General features: G+C 34.8%; 1 protein-coding gene and 1 long non-coding RNA gene across 8 annotated transcripts; one reads left to right on the forward strand and one right to left on the reverse strand.

Moving 5' to 3' along the window:
• The first annotated feature begins 5,711 nt into the window (after window positions 1-5,711).
• Window positions 5,712-6,421, forward strand: LOC140989037 (uncharacterized). The gene is made up of 2 exons (XR_012177411.1): window positions 5,712-5,878; window positions 6,109-6,421. It is a non-coding gene; the product is annotated as an uncharacterized lncRNA (long non-coding RNA).
• Window positions 6,422-6,607: 186 nt separating this feature from the next.
• LOC140988565 (uncharacterized) lies at window positions 6,608-20,490 on the reverse strand. 7 transcript variants are annotated; one of them, XM_073457572.1, is made up of 12 exons: window positions 19,895-20,001; window positions 19,761-19,807; window positions 19,589-19,641; window positions 19,270-19,389; window positions 19,073-19,181; window positions 17,593-17,844; window positions 17,395-17,507; window positions 17,030-17,094; window positions 16,428-16,648; window positions 16,200-16,353; window positions 15,492-15,532; window positions 13,641-15,404 (listed from the first exon to the last, which is right to left on the reverse strand). In XM_073457572.1, the coding sequence occupies exons 3-12, from the start codon at window positions 19,592-19,594 to the stop codon at window positions 15,280-15,282; spliced, it is 1,206 nt and encodes a 401-aa protein (XP_073313673.1). In that variant the 5' UTR covers window positions 19,595-19,641; window positions 19,761-19,807; window positions 19,895-20,001; the 3' UTR covers window positions 13,641-15,279. The 7 variants fall into 7 exon arrangements, with proteins under 7 accessions (XP_073313670.1, XP_073313671.1, XP_073313673.1 ...); XM_073457569.1 differs by lacking the exons at window positions 19,589-19,641; window positions 19,761-19,807 and adding an exon at window positions 6,608-6,723 and having other exon boundaries at window positions 15,273-15,404; window positions 19,895-20,488; XM_073457570.1 differs by lacking the exons at window positions 19,589-19,641; window positions 19,761-19,807 and adding an exon at window positions 13,373-13,602 and having other exon boundaries at window positions 15,273-15,404; window positions 19,895-20,488.

Genomic DNA, 20,490 nt, shown 5'->3' on the forward strand with positions numbered 1-20,490 from the left:
TTCAGTACGGTACGGTATATCACCCCTAAATTTTGGACTATAATCCTTCAACAACAATGATAAAAATTATGCAAATATTATACACAAAGGATATTAAGAGCATGAATAAAAGTAAAAAAAAATCATGAATAGATTATTAGAAATAATTATTTTTTTAAAAATATTACACGGTAATAAGTTAAACTCATAAAATAGTCTTTGTAGTGACCCAACGAAGTCGTAGCAATTTAGTTGCATGCATGCTATTAGTATAAAAATATAAAAACATATATCAATTTTCTGAAAATTTATATGCCACCAAGGATCAACAATTGTTTCGACGATCTTGATCATGTCCGTCTTACACTCAGGACATAGCCAGAAAATTGAATTAAAGGGGCCAAAAATATTTCGTAAAATTAATTAAAATTATATTTGAAAATATATAATTAAAAAAATGTTACTATAAAACAACCTTAATCTAGTACGATAAAATAAAACTTCAAAACTATGTATTAAAATAAATTACCTAAAAATAGGAAAACAAATGCAGAATACAAAAATTGAATACTTTACCCATAACGTATTTCATAGCAACCAAATGTTTTTAAAAAAATTTAAAAGATAAGCATAGTACAAATCTGGAATTCATAAATGTTGTGTTAAGATCAAACGCTTACCATTAGGCCAAAAGCTATAGCTGTTAGTCAACGCGCAACTTTAATTCTTTATACTTGTGCCAGCGTAGAGTGCACCTAATTGGTGGTAATGGGTCGGACTGTTATGCTCATGAGTCCGAGGAAGTGCGTGTCTATCTGCTGCTGCTGTCTCATATCCTTTAGAGATATGTTTTACCATTTCTCTACCGTCGGTCCTGTCCCCAGCAGAGACAGTATTATCCGTTTGGATTTGGTGTCACTCTTTTACGGTCCACTTAGCCAACCAGATCAAGCGGCGCAACGTCAGCAGCTTGACATATGAGAACTTCCGAAGATGTCACCTATATCAGTACTACTCTCACTCATGCACGTTGAATCCAACTTGTTGTAATGATAAAAAAAAGTACAAATCAAAGAAATAGAGGTAGGAAAATTTAGATAAATTGATTTAGAATTTATATTATATTTTTATCATTTTTAAATTTTTTTTTATCGATTATTCTTAGTTTTTAAAATATTATTTAAACGATTTTTTTTTTTAATTGAACATTAGAAGGGCGTTCCGCGTTCGGTTAAATTATTGAATAAATAATTTCTGTTGAGCACGACAATTGTTAAATAATTGCATTATTTTTTAAAATTGGGATGGGTGGTGGGGAGCGGGTCAGAGGTCCAATTCATAGCCAAACTCATCTATGCATATTTTAGAATTTTAAAAGAAAAATAGTTGAAAAGGTGACAATAAATTTTCAACTAATATTAAATGAAACTCACTTATTGAATATATCATTTGAATATGTTTACTAACATCTAATATATGTGTATCATCTTATTATTGAATATCATTTGAATATGTTTAATAACATTTAATATATGTATATCATCTTATTTGTGGACATAAATGTGAGCACATGAATTCACACCACACCATATATATATATATATGTGTGTGTGTGTTTATAAATGAAATGATACTCACCTATTGAATATGAAACGTCTGCCCTTTTTATTGATTTAAAAGTACTAGAAATTTTTTTTAAACACTCAATTTTCGGTCATTTACATTTACTACATGAAAATACTTTAATAAAATTATTTACCCTTTTAAAATAAAACATCATTCATCTAGCATTTTAAAAATCAAGTGCAATAGTCATAAAAATGAAATCGTCAACTGTTTTACCAAACCTAAAAAGCAATAAGTTTGAAAAGTATAGACCATACTAAACCTCTCAAAAATCTCTCAAAAACATGAATAAATAGTCTTAAAATCTTTAACATAAATCATGATTCATAAATCGTAAATGCGGAAAAGTAGAAGCGCTGATCCTCGGGTTGTATGCGCCTTCAGTCCAGTCAAATCATCCGTCAAGACCTCCCTCAACCTCACCTGCGTCCATCACATCTAGTGAGTCTAAAGACTCAACACACCATAAGCTTTATAACAAATAATACGTATAAAACCACATGCAACAGTGAAAATACTTTTACGTAAAACTAACTTTTCATGAAGATGCATAACCTTTGAACATGAACATTGTCGTAAACATTTTCATGACATGTATAACGTAAACTTTAACTTTTTCCTTTTTTCCTCAACATGACATAACATAAAACATTTTTCATGATAATAAACATTTTTCCTTTTCCTTTTCCTTTTCGTTTTCATTTTTCGTTGAATTCAGATCGTTAATTGTGACTTTCCTTATCATGACATAAACCTCAAAAGTCGATGGATCCATCTACATGAAACCACAGTACTGGGCGGTGGTGGACACCAGCAACACTCTCACCGGTCAACTGGGCCGTGACCTATCCTCTTTCGAATAGAAATACGATCGTCGGGGTTCTCTCTGGGTCCTTTTCCCATAAATAGGCTCCCTCTGGAGCCTTTTCCCCTCACGATATTCTCATTCTTACCGTTACAACATACCGTTACTTCATATTCGTAACGATGAAAATACGATCGTCGGGCTCCCACTGGGACCGTCACCCTCACGATATCTCCAACAATATCGAATTAGCCACAATTACTTCACTTTCTTCAACGTTTACATTCTCATCACTTTATAAAATCATGCATAACATAACATTTTTGTTTTGAAACCAAGCATGCATATGTATTTTAAATGTCAACCTTAAATCATAAAAATCCATGGACATTTAAAAATCATAATTTAATCATGAATATTTCATAAACATTTAAAAATAATCATATTATCATAAAAACAGCATTTAGAGCACTGCCATGACGTTTACTAATTTTTGGCGTAAAAAGACCGTTTTACCCTTAGACTTGACATTTTACGTTTTTGAATTTTTTTTCTTGATTTCTTGACTCTAACATGTCCCAAATAATTATTTAAGTATACATGAATTTTTCCATAATTTTATTTAACTTAAATCGAGGACTTTTAATTTATTCTCTAAATACGACGTATTACTGTGTTCTAATCTCGAATTAAACCAAACCTTAATATAAAATTCCCAAATTTAAAAATTAGACTTATAATAATTATTTAAGCTTAAATACAATTTTCCATAATTTTATAAAGCCTAAAACTAGGCGTTTCAATTAACTCGTTAATTAGCGTTTCGTGCGGCGATTAAATCCCGAATAAATCCAAAACTCATTAATTTGATCCTAAATTTTTAACATAACATTTTTAAGATTTATTATACCCTTCCAAGTCATGAGCCACCCCCGTGGACCCATGGATTCAATTTTAGTCTAATTAAATTTGAAATTGACACCTTATGGAACACACCGAGCCATCTCCTAATTTACTCGAGCCACGCCCGAGCCACCTTGAGCCAAAACCTAGCCAACTCACCTAGGGACCCTACTGACTAAGCCCAGCCCAAAAAACAAGCCCTGGTCCGCTCAAAAACTTGCTGGAATTTGACCCCGAAATATGCTTTTGTGTGTGTGTGCTTCCTTGTATGTCTAGGACTCCAAACCCAACTAGGACTCTCCCACCCGAGCCACCACCAAGCCCACCTGTCCCTAACCACCCATGGATCACGCCCATACCATACCCAGACCAGTCCACTCCCTAGAACCCAGCAGCGAAGCCCCTGAACCAGAAGCACAAACATGCGCGTCCCTCGCTGTCATCCTCACGGTTTGCACTCTGGGCTCGAGCCAGCAGAGACTCAACCACCCCAGCCCCTAGCCAGACCACTGCCCATGACCCTTGGACCCTAATGAACCATCTAACTCGCCCTTAGACCGAGCCGCGAGCCCCTCTTCTCTCCTGAACAGATTCTGCGCGTGAATATGGGAGGAGTCCCACTTCGGGTGGGCTCCTTCCCCAAGCCTAGAACTCGAACCTTATACACCCTAGGACCCAACCCAGCCCTAGACCGAGACCACCCCTGACCCTGGACGAGCCCTGGTAGAGCCCCCAAGTCCCATGCACAATAACCGAACCAAAGAATTAAGAACAAGCCAAGCAATCCTACGTTTCTTTCTCTTGTTGCTGCCCACAGTTCCTGCTTGTTTCTATTCATGTTGCAGCGTTTTGTGTGTGATTCTAGGCCCTTAAACTTGTGTAAAACAATCTCATATTACTTCCTAATCATGGCAGCCCCTTATGTACATGAATTTCATGATTTATGGATCAGATTACATGTTTTGAAAACCACTTGAGATGCTTGTGCGAAAATAATAAGGTGCAACTTGTTTTCATGCAATTTCATGAGCAAATACATAATATGGTGTGATGATGAGTAAAAGAAAGAATATGGCGTGCCTTTGCGTAATTTACGCACGAATATACGTTGACGAATCGAAGAACGACGACGAACGATCATGGCTTGAACTCCCTTGAAGCTTTTGAATTTTTTCTTCAAATTGTTGAGTGTGTGCCGTGTGATGTTTTGCTAGGGAGAAAGAATTTGTATTGCCTTGCAGATTGATGCGTGAAACATAAGGGGTTTGGGGTGGGGTTAATTACAAATTATATAGTTAATTACATCTTAAACAAGCTTAGGCCCATTAAATAGTTAATTAGGCCCAATTAAGCTCATTAGTTATTAATTAAAATATTAAAAATAATTTTGTTTAGGAAAGTTTGTGAATTTATTAGTCGGGTTGCCCATAAGTTCGTATTTTTGTTGAAAAATCAACACTGATAAAATTTGCGTCCCGGCGTATAAAATCACCTCAAAACCCCTTATTTTCAAAAATAAGAAAAAGCATCACTCATAATTAAAATAATTAAAAACACTTATTTAATAAAAATATTTTCTATTTTTCAGCTATCGGTCTCCGTTCCTCGATTGCAACTCGAATAACCTTAAAAATACATTTTAATGCAACCATGTAGAAAAATATATTTTTAAACATATCAATATGCACCACATAATTAATTCATGCAATTAAAACAATTAACTAAAATACAGGAGAAATTAATAATGGCATGCATGTGGTTCACGTGGACATTTAAATTTTCGGGGCGTTACAGAATATATAATTTGAATATATTTAATAACATCTAATATACGTGTGTCATCTCATTTGTAGACATGGATGTGAGCACATGGATGGACACCATATATATATATATATATTTATTTACTATCAATGGCTTGAATAAAAATAAAAAAAGCAGCTAGTTGGACGGAATTGTGAGCTGGAGATGTTGATATTTGAAGTATATAAAACGTTTTATTGTCGACATCATCATTTTGGAGGAATAATTTGGACATACAATATCTTGCATTTGTAATGTTGGTTAAGCTGAGTAAAACTTTGACATATTCTAATCGGTACAAAAATTCTAATGAGATTGTTTAACAGATCAATTTTATTAGACGGATATTCGACCCGACCCGACCCGACCAGGTTCATATTTGAATATTATTTTTTATGTCAAAAATATTATTTTTTAGTGTATGTATCGGACCGACTCGTGTAACTGATATATATAAATGTATGAGATCATATAACAAGAGACCTACCGTCTAATCGGACAACATTTAGAATTGTATATAAAAAATTCCCCTCGATTCCTTCTTTTTAGTGCAGTTCCCCGTCTATAAAATGGCATCGAGCTAACAAGTCTCTACTCACAATAGAGATAACTTAGTAAAATTAATATTGGTGTCCTAATTCAAAATGACTTCAAACAAGATCATTTTGCATCTTGTCTTGTCGTATCTACTCATCTTCTATGCTTTCTCAATGGCGGCAGCTGCTAGAGACTTGACCATGACTTCCATCTCAAACTCAAACGGTATATCGTATTATATGCTTTTTCAAAATAATTAATGATACTTATTTATCATAATTCTATTATAAAAATAAAATGCTTATTATAAATTTGTGTGTTATGCCGAGTCATTAAAATTTTAGAAAAACTTAATAAATATTCGTTATTGATACTTGAAAGATATACTTATAAACAACGAACTACATCAAATTACTGAAATTTTTACGGCGAAAACTTGTTTGTTGATGGTGCAGCTAATGAAGGTGAGAGAAAACTAGCGTTCCCCAACGAAATCACTGACGGGATGAAGGTTTTGCATCCTACCGGTCGATGCACGGAGTGGTGCGTCGAAGATTTTATGACTGTTTGTTGTTACTGGGATGACAATTAGACAACAATTGCTATGTTCTAGTTTCCTTTCAATTTGGTATATCACCTGTCCTTGTGAGTTAAACTAAATAAACTGGGATGCCCCCAATGTGTGATGTGGTTGTACAAGAACAATTGTCATCCAAACATGTAAAATATGTTTATTATTATTTAATGAAAAAGATTTCCTCTACATAAGCTAATAATAATTATAAATTCAAACTATTTAATACATAGAAAGAATCATTATATTAGTTTGGCATCATAAAATAAAAATTATAACTAAATTTTGTTAATATTATCCTTAATATATGGTTAAAGTGTGATGATAACAAAGTAAATAATCAAATACGTGATAGAAAGACATAACATAGACAAATACGTGATAGAAAGACATTGAAGCTAGTTACTAACAAGAACATCAAAAGATAAGTGCATCGTGTAGTGATATTTGCTTGAGTTTAGGCTTGACACTCGAGAGATATGGCGAAATAGTCAACCTACACATCAAACACAATAAAATTATCCACAGTTGATAAATTATCTATATCTATCAATCTTTTATCACTAATATTAACATTCACATCCTTTAATAATCTCATATCACCTATGAAATAAATATGTATTATCTGTGTTCGATATAGTGAGTATTTTCTCCCACCCCTCTAAAATTAGGTCTTTTCTTAATCAATTTGAACTTAAAGCTTTGTCATGCACCTATATTTTAAATCCATGATTTCAAATTTTTTAACTTTTTTGGCTGAACAAAATTCAAGTAAATTTCAAATACACTCTATATATTAACCATTTTGCAATAGTAATTGTGATTAATTTTCATATACATATTAGGTGAATATCATTTGAAATTCATTTTTTAAAGCTTTCCTGAAATTAAATCATTTCATCCAAATATAATCTAAAGTTGCGCTTGGACGGAAATTTTCTATTTGGAGGGAGGAATTGGAATTACCTTTATATTGAGTGTATTTCAAATCTATCACAATTATCATTACATATACATATATTAACAAAATGATGACCTTCAAATTCTCCCAACATTAATTCATCCAAACAATCGGATGAATTTGAAATCATGAAAAGTCAAAGACTTGTCCCCCAATCCAAGCACACCTTAGATTTTGCATTTGGATAGAAAGATTTGAATGGATTTGAAATTTTCCCTCAAATCAATTGTATTGGATCAAAATTTTAATGCATGGCTGAGAGTATTTTTTTGCTTCAATTTCAAATTAATTTTCCAACCTAATTATTTGAAAAAAAATTCTCTCACATGTCTATATCCTTCTATGCAAACACCTTAGTGAAATAATTCATTCCATAATTTTTGGGCAAAGGTGGGTGATTGAGAATATAATTATCCCTTTCAAAATCAATTCTAAAAAAATTTACACAAATATTAAGACTGCAATTAGGTTAACGCTTTAAAATGTCATTGTTACAAAAGAAAGCATATATTCAGTTAAAAAAGTTATTAGGCACATATTCAGTTAAAAAAGTTATTATGAGATCGTTTCACGGATCAATTTTGTGATACAGATCTCTAATCCGACTCAGTTTAAAAAATATATTATTTTTTATGTCAAAAAATAAACACGTGTCTTGAATATAAATCCGTAAAACAATCTAATACCATACTTACTCATTCAACTAAATTTTTGTCAAAATAGATATGATCACACGCTGCCGACAATTCCACGAAATGTTTCAAACGTGTCTAAAATCAAGCCAATCGAAAGCAAGGTTCCAATTGATTGGTTAGAAAAAAGTTTGTGGTGACCCCAATAAATTCACTCAGTTTACTTTTAAGAGAAGAGCATAAAAACATATATCAAATCAAAATCTCTAATATATATATATATGCCAGCAAGGAATAAAATTGTTGTGATGATCTTGAAGCCCATCTCTTAATTTATCTTTGTACATTTTAGAATTAAACATGAATAGTTGAGAGGTGAAAGGTGATACAATATTTTTTAATTCATAGATATGTAATGAGTAAAGCACGATTAGCGAATAATGTCCAAAAAAAAATTAATATAATAAAAATAAGATAGTGTTTCGATCAATTGCCTGATTCGAAAAAGCTAGTGGGACTGGGGTATTGGTCCATTCTAGCATCAGTGATACGTGTAAACTTCAATATATTCTAATCGGGAAAGATTTAGAATTGTATAGAAGCAAAAGAGTACGTGTTTTTTCAAATACATCGATCGTTTTATCTATACTATATTATTAAATTTGAAATATATAGAGTAACTAACTTTTGGTACCATGGTCTGTTTTAATAATTATATATATAAATAAAGTGTTAAAATTTAAAAGCAAGACATATGTAGTTCAACGGATAGATCTTTAGTTTTCTAAGTATTAGGTTGTAAGTTAAATTTTTATTGAATTTTTTTTCTTTTTTTTTAATTCATATATCAAAATTGTATTATAGTTTATCACTATTTCTTATAATTATATTTTAATCTTCATTTAAATATAAACAAAATAAATTATAAAAAATATTGTATAAGCACGACATCAGTAGACTAGTGCACAGAATAAATTGGGATGCCCAGATGCTTGGTGTGGTTGTACGAGAAGTGTTTTGTCCAAAACTTCCTTGTATGTAAAATATATTAACGTATCACATCTCTAATTGTGTGTATTCATGTTAGAATTCCATCAAGTGTTTTTTCCTTACAACTAACAAGACTTGAAGGTTAATAAAGTTTGTGCAACAACCCAGGAAACCTATATGATGATGATGATGGTTTTGATTTTTCTGGTATGCCTTTCAGGAGTGTCAAGAAAATCTTCAAGGACTAGATGTGATTGGGATCGAATCGGATATTGAAAGGATGGCAAGCCGATAACTGGAAACCCAGTGTACACTTGCAAAAGTGCGGCATGCATATAAAATGCATTTCTGTATAAACAAACGAGAGGAAAGTAAAATTAAGGATTTGGAAGGCTCAAGCTTAGGTCACTTCTGGGTTCTCTTTGTATATCATTCCTCGTCGAAAGACAGTTAATGTTGACAGCAGGTGGAGACATTTTTTTGGCACCTTCAAAAGGAAATGCGAGCAAGGTAGAGCTCGGTAACGGCTATCTTGAGACACCACTATTGCGTTGATTTTTGTTGGTTTCCATTTAGCGAAATTATAGAAGGATAGTATATTATATACTATCACTATGTCCTACACATACCGATACACTTGTGTCCGCTAAGAAATGCTAACACAACGAGTTTTGACAATGCGATTAATTCTAATTTGTCTGCTATGAAATAAGACAACAAAGACTTAAAATTAGCACTGTATACTCTGTTCAATCCTCTTCAGATTATGCTTCATGTTATCTTTTAAGCAATTATGCAATGTATCTTGTTGAGTTTTGACAGCGGAAGTAGTTAAAGGGAATATTGTATAAAGTTGGAGCAATATGTGTGTGATATGTAAATATGAAAAACTTATAGAAGAGAAACAAAAAAGATTTTCAGAACAAGTTTTATTCCTTCAATTACAAGAGTAATACAAGTGATCCGTTGGCTTATTATCTGATATTCTCACTCCTTAAACTCTCATTGAAGTTTCTAAATGAACTCTGTGTACAAACTACAAATCACAAACCTTTAATAGATCAAAGAATAAAGAAAACTAACTAGAAGTTAAATAACTTCCTAACCACTTGCCCACTAATCCACTACATAGAACAAAAACTTTTGACTTGTTCAACTCTTGAATATTTGGAATGAATCCACAAATCTTCTCCTTAATTCCTAAATTCAGATCCTTGTACTTTGCAGACAATCCTCAAACTTTGCAGTTGGCATAACCTTAGTGAACATAGCCGTGAGATTGTCTTAAGTCCCAATCATTGATATGCACAGTTCCCCTCTTTCGATATTCTCCTTGATGAAGTGTAGTTTCTAATCCACATGCTTAGTCCTCTCATGAGTCACTTGATTTCTGGCCAAATGAATCGTACTTTGACTATCACAGTAGATTTCCCACTTGTTCTCTTCAATCCCAATCTCCCTTAAGAATCCCTTGATCCATAAGGCTTCTTTATTACTTTGGTAAATGATATGAACAAAATTTCAGTTGTGGAGAGTGCCACCACTGCTTGCAAGCTTGATCTCCATCTTATTGCAGTCCCAAACATGGTGAATATATAACCAAAGAGTGATTTCCTGCTGTCTTTGCACCCAACAAATCTGAATCACCGTATCCTCTGATTATTCCAGCCCCTCCTCCATCTCCTGAGTCTAATCCCCTATCTTTTGAGTCTAATCCCCCAAATCTCAGGCCATAATTCATTATTTCCTTCAAGTATCTTAATGTCCACTTGACAACCTCTCAATGAATCTTAGGTTTTGACATAAACCTGCTGATCATGCTCATTGCATATGCCAAGTCAAATCTTGTGCATACCATGACATACATAGTAGATCCCACAACACTCGAATATGGTATTTTATCCCATATGATCCTTCTCCTCTGTTTTTGGCGATTGATAATTGGACAACTTGAAATGAGATGCCATTGGTAATCGGACTCCCTTAGCCTAAAAAATACTGAATCTTTTAAGTACATTTTCAAAATACATTTTTTGAGTGAAATATAGAAGTCACTTTCTCCTGTCCCCAGCAATTTCCATGCCTAGGATTATTACAGCTTCACCAATGTTCTTCATCTCAAATTCTTGCTTTAATCCAGCCTTCAATCTTTGTATTTGTGCTTTATCCTTGCTTGCAATCAAGATATCATCTACATATATCAACTAGAAGATGAGACCCTAATTGTGTTCCTTCTTGAAATACACATAGAGATCCGAATTGCATCCCTTGAATTTTTGACTTTCCATTAATGTATCGAATTTCTCATTCCGTTGCCTCGGGGACTACCTCAACCCGTATAATGATTTTTTCAGGAAACATACTTTGTCTTCCTGCCCTTACTCACAAATCCTTCAGGCTACTCCATGAAGATTTTCTCATCCCAAACTCCACAGAAGAAAGTAGTTTTAACGTCAACTTGATGAATTCCAAGTTCTGTTGTGCCACCAATGTCAGGAGGATTCTAATTGATCTGTGCTTTACAACTGGTGAGTAAATTTAACCAAAATCCACTCCTTCCTGTTGAAGGAATCCTCTTGCAACCAACCTCGCCTTATGCCTGGGAGGGTTACCTGGATTTATATGATCATTCTTCAAATAAATCCATCTACAAGGTCTATCCACCAACTCTCATGTTTTATTGATCTTTAAGGACATCATCTCCTCCTCCATAGCTTGTATCCATCTAAAGCTATCATTTCCTTGTACAACCTCCATATAAGTTGTTGGTTCCCCTTGTTCTTGTATGTTATTCGCTACAACCACAGCATAAGAAATTATGTCAGCATAGCCATATCTGTCATGGTGTATAATTTGTCTTCTGGTCTCATCCTTGACCAAATTATATTGTGTTGGCTCCTCCAAGTTTTCAGTAGGGGGAGGGGATTCCCATTGTTCCTCAATCTTTGATACAAGTTTTGTTCAGTCCTCTCAGTGGCTTGTGGTATTTCCCACCGTGTAGTTTTCTCCTTATTTGAATTAGATTAGGTTTCCTCCAAGTCCTTCACTCTGTCCTTCCTCATCGCCATTCCTCTTCCTTAAACACCACATCACTGCTGATCAAGCACTTTTTGTATCTAGGCTCAAGGCGACAAAGTTTATAGCATTTAACACCTTCTGGATATCTAAAGAAAAAACACTTCAATGCCCTAGCCTTCAGTTTATCTTGTCTGTTGTGAACATATATTAAGAAACCAAAAGTTTTTAACAAATTATAATAGGGAAATTTCCCGCTCCAGATTTCATGTTATTTTATGAAATTTAATGCCGTAGAAGGGCACCTGTTTATCAAATATATTGTTGTGACGGCAACCTCTGCCCAAAATGCTTTTGGCAGATTTACACCAATGAGCATGCATTGTATTCTCTCAAGCATGATTCTATTCAACTTCTCAACCAATCTATTTTGTTGGGGATTACCTGGTACAACCTTGTGCCTTAATAGTCCTCCTTCTGCACACATTTTTTAACTCCTCCCTCCTCCCTAATCGAGTTTCATTCAGTGTCTTTCATTACTTGAACTTTTTGAAGGTTTGGTCCTTGCTAGAAAGTGGACAGCCCATATTTTTCTGGAATAATCATCCACAATGGTCAAGAGATACACTATACAAACATGTGAAGGAGTCTTTGTTGGTTCCCATAAGTCAATATGTATGTAGTACAATTTTTATCTGGTTGTATATTGTCCAGTGTTGAATTTTACCTTGTGAGATTTACCAAGAGTACAATACTCACAAAATTCCAAATCATCCTCAAGACGATCCCCAACGCTCCTTGCTTCTTGAGTTCCTGAATACCTTTGTGACTCATACGTCCCAATCTCTTGTGCCATAAGAAAGTTGTATCCTTTTTTCCGGTCACAAGATTACAAACTGAACCTGTCACAACCTTTCTCAACAGATAATATAATCCATGTCTCAGTTTTCCCTTGTACATGACCATGACTCCCTTGATAATCCTCAAGCTTTTGTTGTCTCCTGTGAAAGTATATCCAGCCTTATAAAATTTACCAAGTGAGATAAGATTCATCTTTAGCTTAGGAATGTATCTCACGTCATGCAACGTCCTCACCATGTCATCATGTAACTTGAAACTCAAGTGCCTATTCCCTCCACTGCACTTTATCATCTCCTTTTGAAGCCATACCTTGTCTCTGTCCTTTGTATATGATTTCTTCTTCAAATCCTCAGATCTTAGTGCACTTTGGACATCTTCCAGAGACAAACTCTCTCCTTTATACAATGTGTCCAAAAAATTTGATTATTATCATAATAGAGAACCAATCGGTAGGAGTGTTAGATCCTCATCATCTACCTCAATTCCAGTGTTTCCTAAATCTTGGATTATCTTTTCAAATGCATCCAGTTGACATTCGAGATCACCATACCCTCTCATCTTAAAAGCATACAAGGATTCCTTCAAGAATAACCTGCTCACTAGAGTCTTTGTCATGTACAGACTCAAGTTTACTCCACACTCCAGCCGCTGTATCTTCCTTAGCTACCTTCCTCAAAACCGAGTTAGACAAGTTTAAAATCAATATGATGTTCGCTTTGTGAAGTAAATCGGTCTTTCTTGGGCCGATAAACTTACTGGTAATTCTTTTTCCTCCTTCAATGCAATATTGAGGCCTTGGTGAACCACCAATGCTCTCATTTTTATCCTCCATAATCCAAAATTGTTGTCCCCATTGAATTTCTCTAGATTGAACTTTGTGGACGTCATCCTTGAACCCTCAACCCTCAACATGGCTCTGGTACCAATTTGTTGAGTTTCGACAGTGGAAGTAGCCAAGAGAATGTTGTATAAAGTTGGAAGAATATGTGTGTGATATGTAAATACAAAAATCTTAAAAACAAAGAAGATTTTCAGAACAAATTTCATTCCTTCACAAGAGTTATACAAGTGACCCAAGCTTATTCCCTGATCATCTCCCTCCCTAAGCTCTCGTTAAAGTTTCTGAATGAACTATGTCGTACAAACTTCAAATCACAAGCCTTTAATAAAACAAAGAAATAAGGAAAACCAACTAGAACTTAAATAATTTCCTAGCCACTTGCACATTCCATTAGATAAAAACTAACCAACTTTTGATTGGTTCAACTATTGAATATATTTCGAATGAATCCACGTATCTTTTGAACATGTTTTTAAATTATACCAATTAGATATTTGGTCCTTAGAGCAGAACACCCTGTCGGCCCATCATTTTTCAATCTCAATTATAAAACATCCGATCCATTCATAGTTTGGATATTTCGTCATAGCGGGGTAGGCCCTCTGATTTTTACTAGTCTCCAGGTTTAATTACACCATAGACATTTAATTAACATAAAACAGGTGACAAAGCCTCATATTACATGGAATTTGACTTTTGGTTGTGTGAGGCCCTGGGCCGAAGAGGGCGGTGGTGATCGCCGGTGCCATGAGGTTGCACGAACAATGAGTGACTCTTGACAGTCTTCTAAGCGAAGGGAACATGAATAAACCGATCTTACACTAGAAGGAGAGAGATTCCAAAAATTGTTCAGGTATGAGACTGTGCAGTTGAGAAGTGCTTAAAATATTTGATATGTACTACTCATATCAAGAAGATGCATCTTCTTTTCGGGAGCTCGTCACATAACAATTCCAAAGTTAAGCGTGCTTGGCTTGAGGCAATTTTGTGATGGGTGACCCCCTGGAAAGTTTTTTAGGATGCGTGTGAATGAGAACAAAAGCACGTAAAAAGACTTGTCTTGGTACAGTGAGAACGGTCATCAAATCTGGGCCGTTACAGTTGGTATCAGAGCCAGTGTGTGTAGACGCCGCACGTTGTGACGCGTTTTAAAGCCGTGAGGCCACAGACCAAAGTGGACAATATCACAAGTGGGCTGGGCCACTACAGATTGTTTCAACCTTCCTCCCCTTTAAAGACCTTGTCGTCAAGATCAACAAGCAAACAAGGCTAACACAATACACCAAGTCATCAACATTACTTGTATGTGCACTAAGACCACACTTTAAAATGCAAGAAACAGATAGATGCGAGTTCCGATTATGTTTTTATCTTGTTTTGAACTTAGTGAAAAAGCGGCATCTTTGTCAACCTAAAAATAATAAATACACAAAGTAAAAACAACAGGGTGAAAAAGACGAAGATGAAGTATTATCTTCTACAGTGACATCTATCCAAAATACAGTAATTTTTAAAAGAATCTATTTTTATTTTTTAACCGAGTCCCAACATTCACAATATATAACCAGCATCAAAGGAGAAATATAGGACATTATGCAATCAGGCAGAGAAATTTATGAAGTTCTCATACATGTAAATGTTATGTGGTGAGCATCTCTTTTAAATTAGCCACTCGTTCTAATTTAGAATCATGTGGCTAAATATTCACTATTTCATTTCAACTACTAAAAAAGGGAAAAATATACCTTCTATTCATGAGTATGGAGGTGTTGACTGAACAAACAAGTCTGCTTCATCCTCTTCATCATCATCCGCAACTGCATCTACCCAGTTTCTAGGATGGCGTTGTGATAAAGTACTGCCAATTACATCTCCACCTAAAAGCACAACAATGGAAGTAGTATTTGATTGAGCATGAGCAGGATAAAAAAAACCACCAAGGTAAACCTGCACATTTGACCAACCTCGAGGGTTTCCTGCATTATTTGTTTCCATGGCACCACAACTATTACACTCCGTCAAGAAAATTGAAAGTGAATATTTGCTAAAAATAGGTGTGCTATGGTATATCACATGCTCTTATCAAGTTTATATGGTCTAGTAGGTTTATGAAATTGATCCCGATAATAACTAATGTGGCTCTTATGGTAAAGATTTTCCACTACATATTTTTTCTTTTTTACCAGTCTAAAAAACATGCATCAGTTCAAGAATGTGAGTTAAGACTTAAAATGCGCCGATACTTCAACAATTTGATGTCCCATCGTGCTAAACTGAACAAAATAAAGTCAAAAGATTGAGACCCTTTATTTCTGATGAAAATTAGGTCTCGTTTTACAAGAAATAATCATACCTTTCTTTTTCTCTGTTTCTTTATTTCCTAGAACTGTTCAGAGGTTGGACTACCTTTTCTCACTCACGGAGACCATATGACCAAAAAATGAGAAACTTGTAATTGAAAATAATTCATGTAAAAACATTAAAAAGTAAAATATATGCACTGAAGCTTCGTATTTTTGAAGCTACCAGCATCTCCTAGGAATAGAATTGCTGAATTATTCTTTTTTTCCCCCTTTCAACCCCAGTTCATCAGACTATGAGCATAAAATTTTGACCCATTAGGAAGATAGCAATAGGACTCCTGCAACACAATGTAATATTTATAAGGATACGCTCCTTGGTAGCCAGGCATTCCAGTAGCATTTTTATCCACAGAAATGTTCATCTCACCAATCCTCTGGATTGTCCTATGTTCTTTAGTCTGTTGATTTCCTTCTACATGGGCACGCCTATCTTCAGTGTCATTACCATCTTTTGCTGCACTTCCTTCATGTGTACAAACTCATGAAGAACAATGCAAGTTATTCAGTCTAACATTATAAGAAATATGTTGAACTCACCTGAGAGTTCAGACCAAATTCTGGTGTGATCAGACGGGTGATCAGAAGTATTTCCATTAGGATCTTGCTGTGCTGAAGCCCCTGCACTGGCAGCTGGAGGAGGTCCTGCAGAATTTCCAAAGTTGAGCTGCGAGACAAGCATGGTTGCAAGCACTAGTGTGGCATCAAAATTTGAGAAGGATTTGTCATCTGAGCCAAATTTTGGCGCCATTAGAATTGGCCTGTTTATCCATTTAGCCGATCAGATTAAATTCAATCTGAAAACTAAAAATTTGATGACAACAAGTAAATAAGCAGGAACGTTCAGAATATGTGGATCCACCTACAAAGAAAAAAGTTCTTCATTAAATACGTGCAGAGGGTAACTGTGCATTGTCAACTCTTGTTTTGCTGAAGATACAACTCAATATTAAACATTTAATCTAATACCAAAAATTCAAATATACATTTCAGCATGTCCACAAACAGAAGTAGCAAGAACTTTTGCTGTGCCAGAGGCATCCTCAATTGGAAAGCAACGTCATGAACAATGGAAAGAAAAAGCTTATATGCTAATTAGAAAATGGTTAATTAATCAAGTGTGAGAAGAAAATTCATCTTACTCGCCAGCTTTATCAAAGTATATGTGTATGTCAACTTCACATCCCTCGCAGAATGAAAGAAATGCCTGGAATGTATAGCAAAAATAAACCAAAGGAAGAGAAGTGTTACAAACAACAGAAAAAGAAAAAATAATAAAGCTCACAATATGATGAAAGGGAACAGTCCAAAGTATCCTGCTGGCATTATTTTGATGGTAATAGAGGTTGCCTAGCAGCATGAGAGTGGAGTCTAGTATAGACTGATGCATGTGTCATAGACATGAAACTAAGTTGATGGAAAATCTGCTTTTAAGTTTTCATTTATATGCCACCACTTCTATAAGTCATTGATGGAAAGAAAATTAATATGTATTCAGTTGCTTCACCTTCAGTTCCTTCACTCCAAATGTTATATCTACAGGATCTCGAAAGTGCTCATACTGTACAAACTCCTCCTTAGGATCTATCCACAGCTGAGTATGTAGCAATGAATCATTTTCTGCATGTAGGAGTGTACACTCTAATATTAGCTGTGAACTGAGCCTTTTCTAGTGCAAAAAAATATACAAAGTTGCCTAGTGTACCTGAGGTTGGGTCAATGTAACTTCTAAATTCAACGGCTTTTCCCCTAAACTGATCAGCAGCATTGGCATTCAAGGCAGGTTGTTGTGTTGCGATGATTGTGATCTCCTGAAGTGTTGATTGAAAATTAGCTAGTAATCTGTTGAGATCCCGAGGCCGAACTACAAAGCTGCTAGGAAGCAGCCTCCGATCAAGTGATAGTTGTTGTATATCAGGTTCAACATTGCATGAGATCCAATAGGTTTTTCTCATTCCTGTAAAAGAACATAATATTCACACTCTAAACCATGACAGGTGGTGGAAATGGGATTTGATGTCATACAGTGGCGGACATACATTCGTCTCAACACAATGCAACACACTTGAAACATGATTAAGCAGAGATTGAAAACTTACAGATATAGGCTAAAGGTGACAACGATGAAATGATGCTCCTTTTCTAATAACTTTTTTTGGGCCATATTGAAAGGAAGTTAAATGTGACATATAGCTCAGTTGCATGCCATTCTTGTATTTTATATCAAATAACCTCAGTCTAGCAGAAATTTTCGTAAAAGAAGCACAAAGAAATTTCTGATATTTTGAGTGATTTTTTTTGTCCAAGCAATTGAAGGGGTTTTGGACATGCTCATGAAAGTATATTAATTTTTTTTTTTAAGTCTAACAGGTCTACAACAAAATTTATGCCTTCTTGATAGCAGCCATGCTTCTCATTTTTAACAATTATATGCAGTTACCATATTAGAGGTCAAAGAGCCACATGTTTTTTTAGCATAAGAGCTATATATTTTTGGAATCATACTATTGTACCCATTCCTTCACCATAAGCAGCATTTCTGCTTTGAACAGAAGAAGTGCAATTTCAATAGGTCTAAGTAAATTGGTAGCAAATCAGTCTTTCAACCACCAAAAGAGTTGAAGCTAGAACATCTGGTTTTACAGCATATGAGGGAATGGAATTCAATATTCATGATAACGGAGTCTGGGCATCAACTCAGTTTTAATACAGAGTAAAATTATGATTGATGTTTTCTGCATTAAAATCAAAGCAAAACATTGAAGCAGAAAATCAATTAAATGTGGAGTTCATTTGATTATTGAGTCGCTAAATAACTCACGTTTTTTTATTTTTATTACAAAAATTTGAATCTGTTCATCCCTTCCGCCTTCTATGTTATGAATATCATTCCACTTTGAACAGAGAGAATTTTGATGGGTGAAAATCTTGTATGCAACTTGAACCATTAAATACTTGTTCAATCTACAAACTGCTTAACTGCCATCTGCGTATCTATCTTAGGTGTTTTTGCACAGAAGGCTAAATGGACATAATCAGGTTTAGAACTTTTCTGCAATATCCAACAAACAATTCTTTATGAACACCAACAATACTTAACAAAATCTGTCACTGTGAACTATGTATCTAGTGGAAACTAAGCAGAGTATCCGAGGGAATTATAAGAAGTAACAATAGGACTCTACCATTAAAACATTCTAAAGTCCACTGCACCTTTGGTGAATTAGGATCAGACAATAGAACACTTATATGCTCTATACTTGCTATTGGAGTTCGCAATACGGAACAGATGGCCTGCATAAATCAAAGTAAAGCAAGTTATTTTGATCCCGGCGGTATAAAAATTATCTTAGGAGACTGTTGTTAATGCAAAAAGGAATACCTTCAAAAGCACACTGCATTGCACCTGGGCACCAGAAACTGAATAGACATCAAAGAAATCGGGTTTCAAGGTTATGGATTGATAGGCGGACCTCGATGAATTAAGAGTATGACAAGTAAGCTGCCACAAAAAGTTGAATATTAAATGAAAATTGAAACAGCAAAGACTCCGCTCCATTCCAAATTCAAACTATATTTACATTACACTGAACGCAAAAAATTGGAACAAAGTGGTCAGTCAATACTCATTTCACACGAAAACATAGTATATTTCTGAAATGTAACATGATTCAGAACATATGATTTTACATAGCTCGTACTGACATTCATGCCATCAGGCCTACACTGGTTTTGTTTTACTGGAAGCCAACACCTATACAGTATAATTCGGACACGATGAAATTCCATCCCGAAATCCTTAAAACCCTAATTACTTTATCAAAACTAGTAAAAAAGGTATAGAAACAATCTCATAAATTTCTGGAAAAAGACAAAACTGACTTGCTGCAACAGCGGTTATGCTCATCGCATTCTACCAACTTCGATAAGAAGCAAAACATTTGAGGAATCGTAAGTCAAAATACACGACGAATCACAGGAATAATATACAATTAAAAATAGCTCACCAGAGACGGTGATGCCTGAAGGACGATCTCGTTGCCGATTCGCGCCAGGCATATGATTGATCGAGCGAAGATTTTGAGAGCATTCCCGCTTAGACCCAGCTCCATTTCCTCACCAAAATTTGGTAATCAAACTACAAGCTAAGCCTATAGATAGATTGTGGCGGGAAAAGGTAATGGGCTCGTATATCATAGCACACCAGACACTGAATTTATATTATAATTTGGGTTAATTGTAAAAAATAATCTCAAATGTGGAGACCAAATTTGGTGATTAGTCCCTATGTTGGAGATTTTTTTATTTGCACTAATTTGACAAACCCTAAAATTAATTTCACCCCTAAATTGACAAATTTTGCATATTTTCCCCGCGTAATTCAATTCTAACTTATGTCCTTTCCCAATTTATTCGTCTCAAATGCAAACAACGTAAAATCATAATATATCGAGGAGAATGGAACACTTAAACCCCCGACCGATGAAACCCACAGACGAATAAACGAAAGCAAGCAATGAAGCCAGCATCTCACCTTGGAAAGTAGTAGGTTTGTTTGCGCATGTTATTATTGGTTCTCCGCTTGTTATTGTTTGAAATTTTT

Source organism: Primulina huaijiensis, chromosome 11 (genome assembly GCF_012295235.1).
Source record: "Primulina huaijiensis isolate GDHJ02 chromosome 11, ASM1229523v2, whole genome shotgun sequence".
Classification (NCBI taxonomy): domain Eukaryota; kingdom Viridiplantae; phylum Streptophyta; class Magnoliopsida; order Lamiales; family Gesneriaceae; genus Primulina; species Primulina huaijiensis.

Bases quoted from the DNA above. Each gene is read 5' to 3' on its own strand.
- LOC140988565 (XM_073457569.1), bottom strand. From the start codon at position 19,999: ATGGAGCTGGGTCTAAGCGGGAATGCTCTCAAAATCTTCGCTCGATCA. The intron at 19,390-19,894 runs GTGAGCTATTTT...TTTTTGTGGCAG, and splicing joins TTCAGGCATCACCGTCTCTG to CTTACTTGTCATACTCTTAA. The intron at 15,405-15,491 runs GTTGGTCAAATG...TTGTGCTTTTAG, and splicing joins TAATGCAGGAAACCCTCGAG to GTGGAGATGTAATTGGCAGT.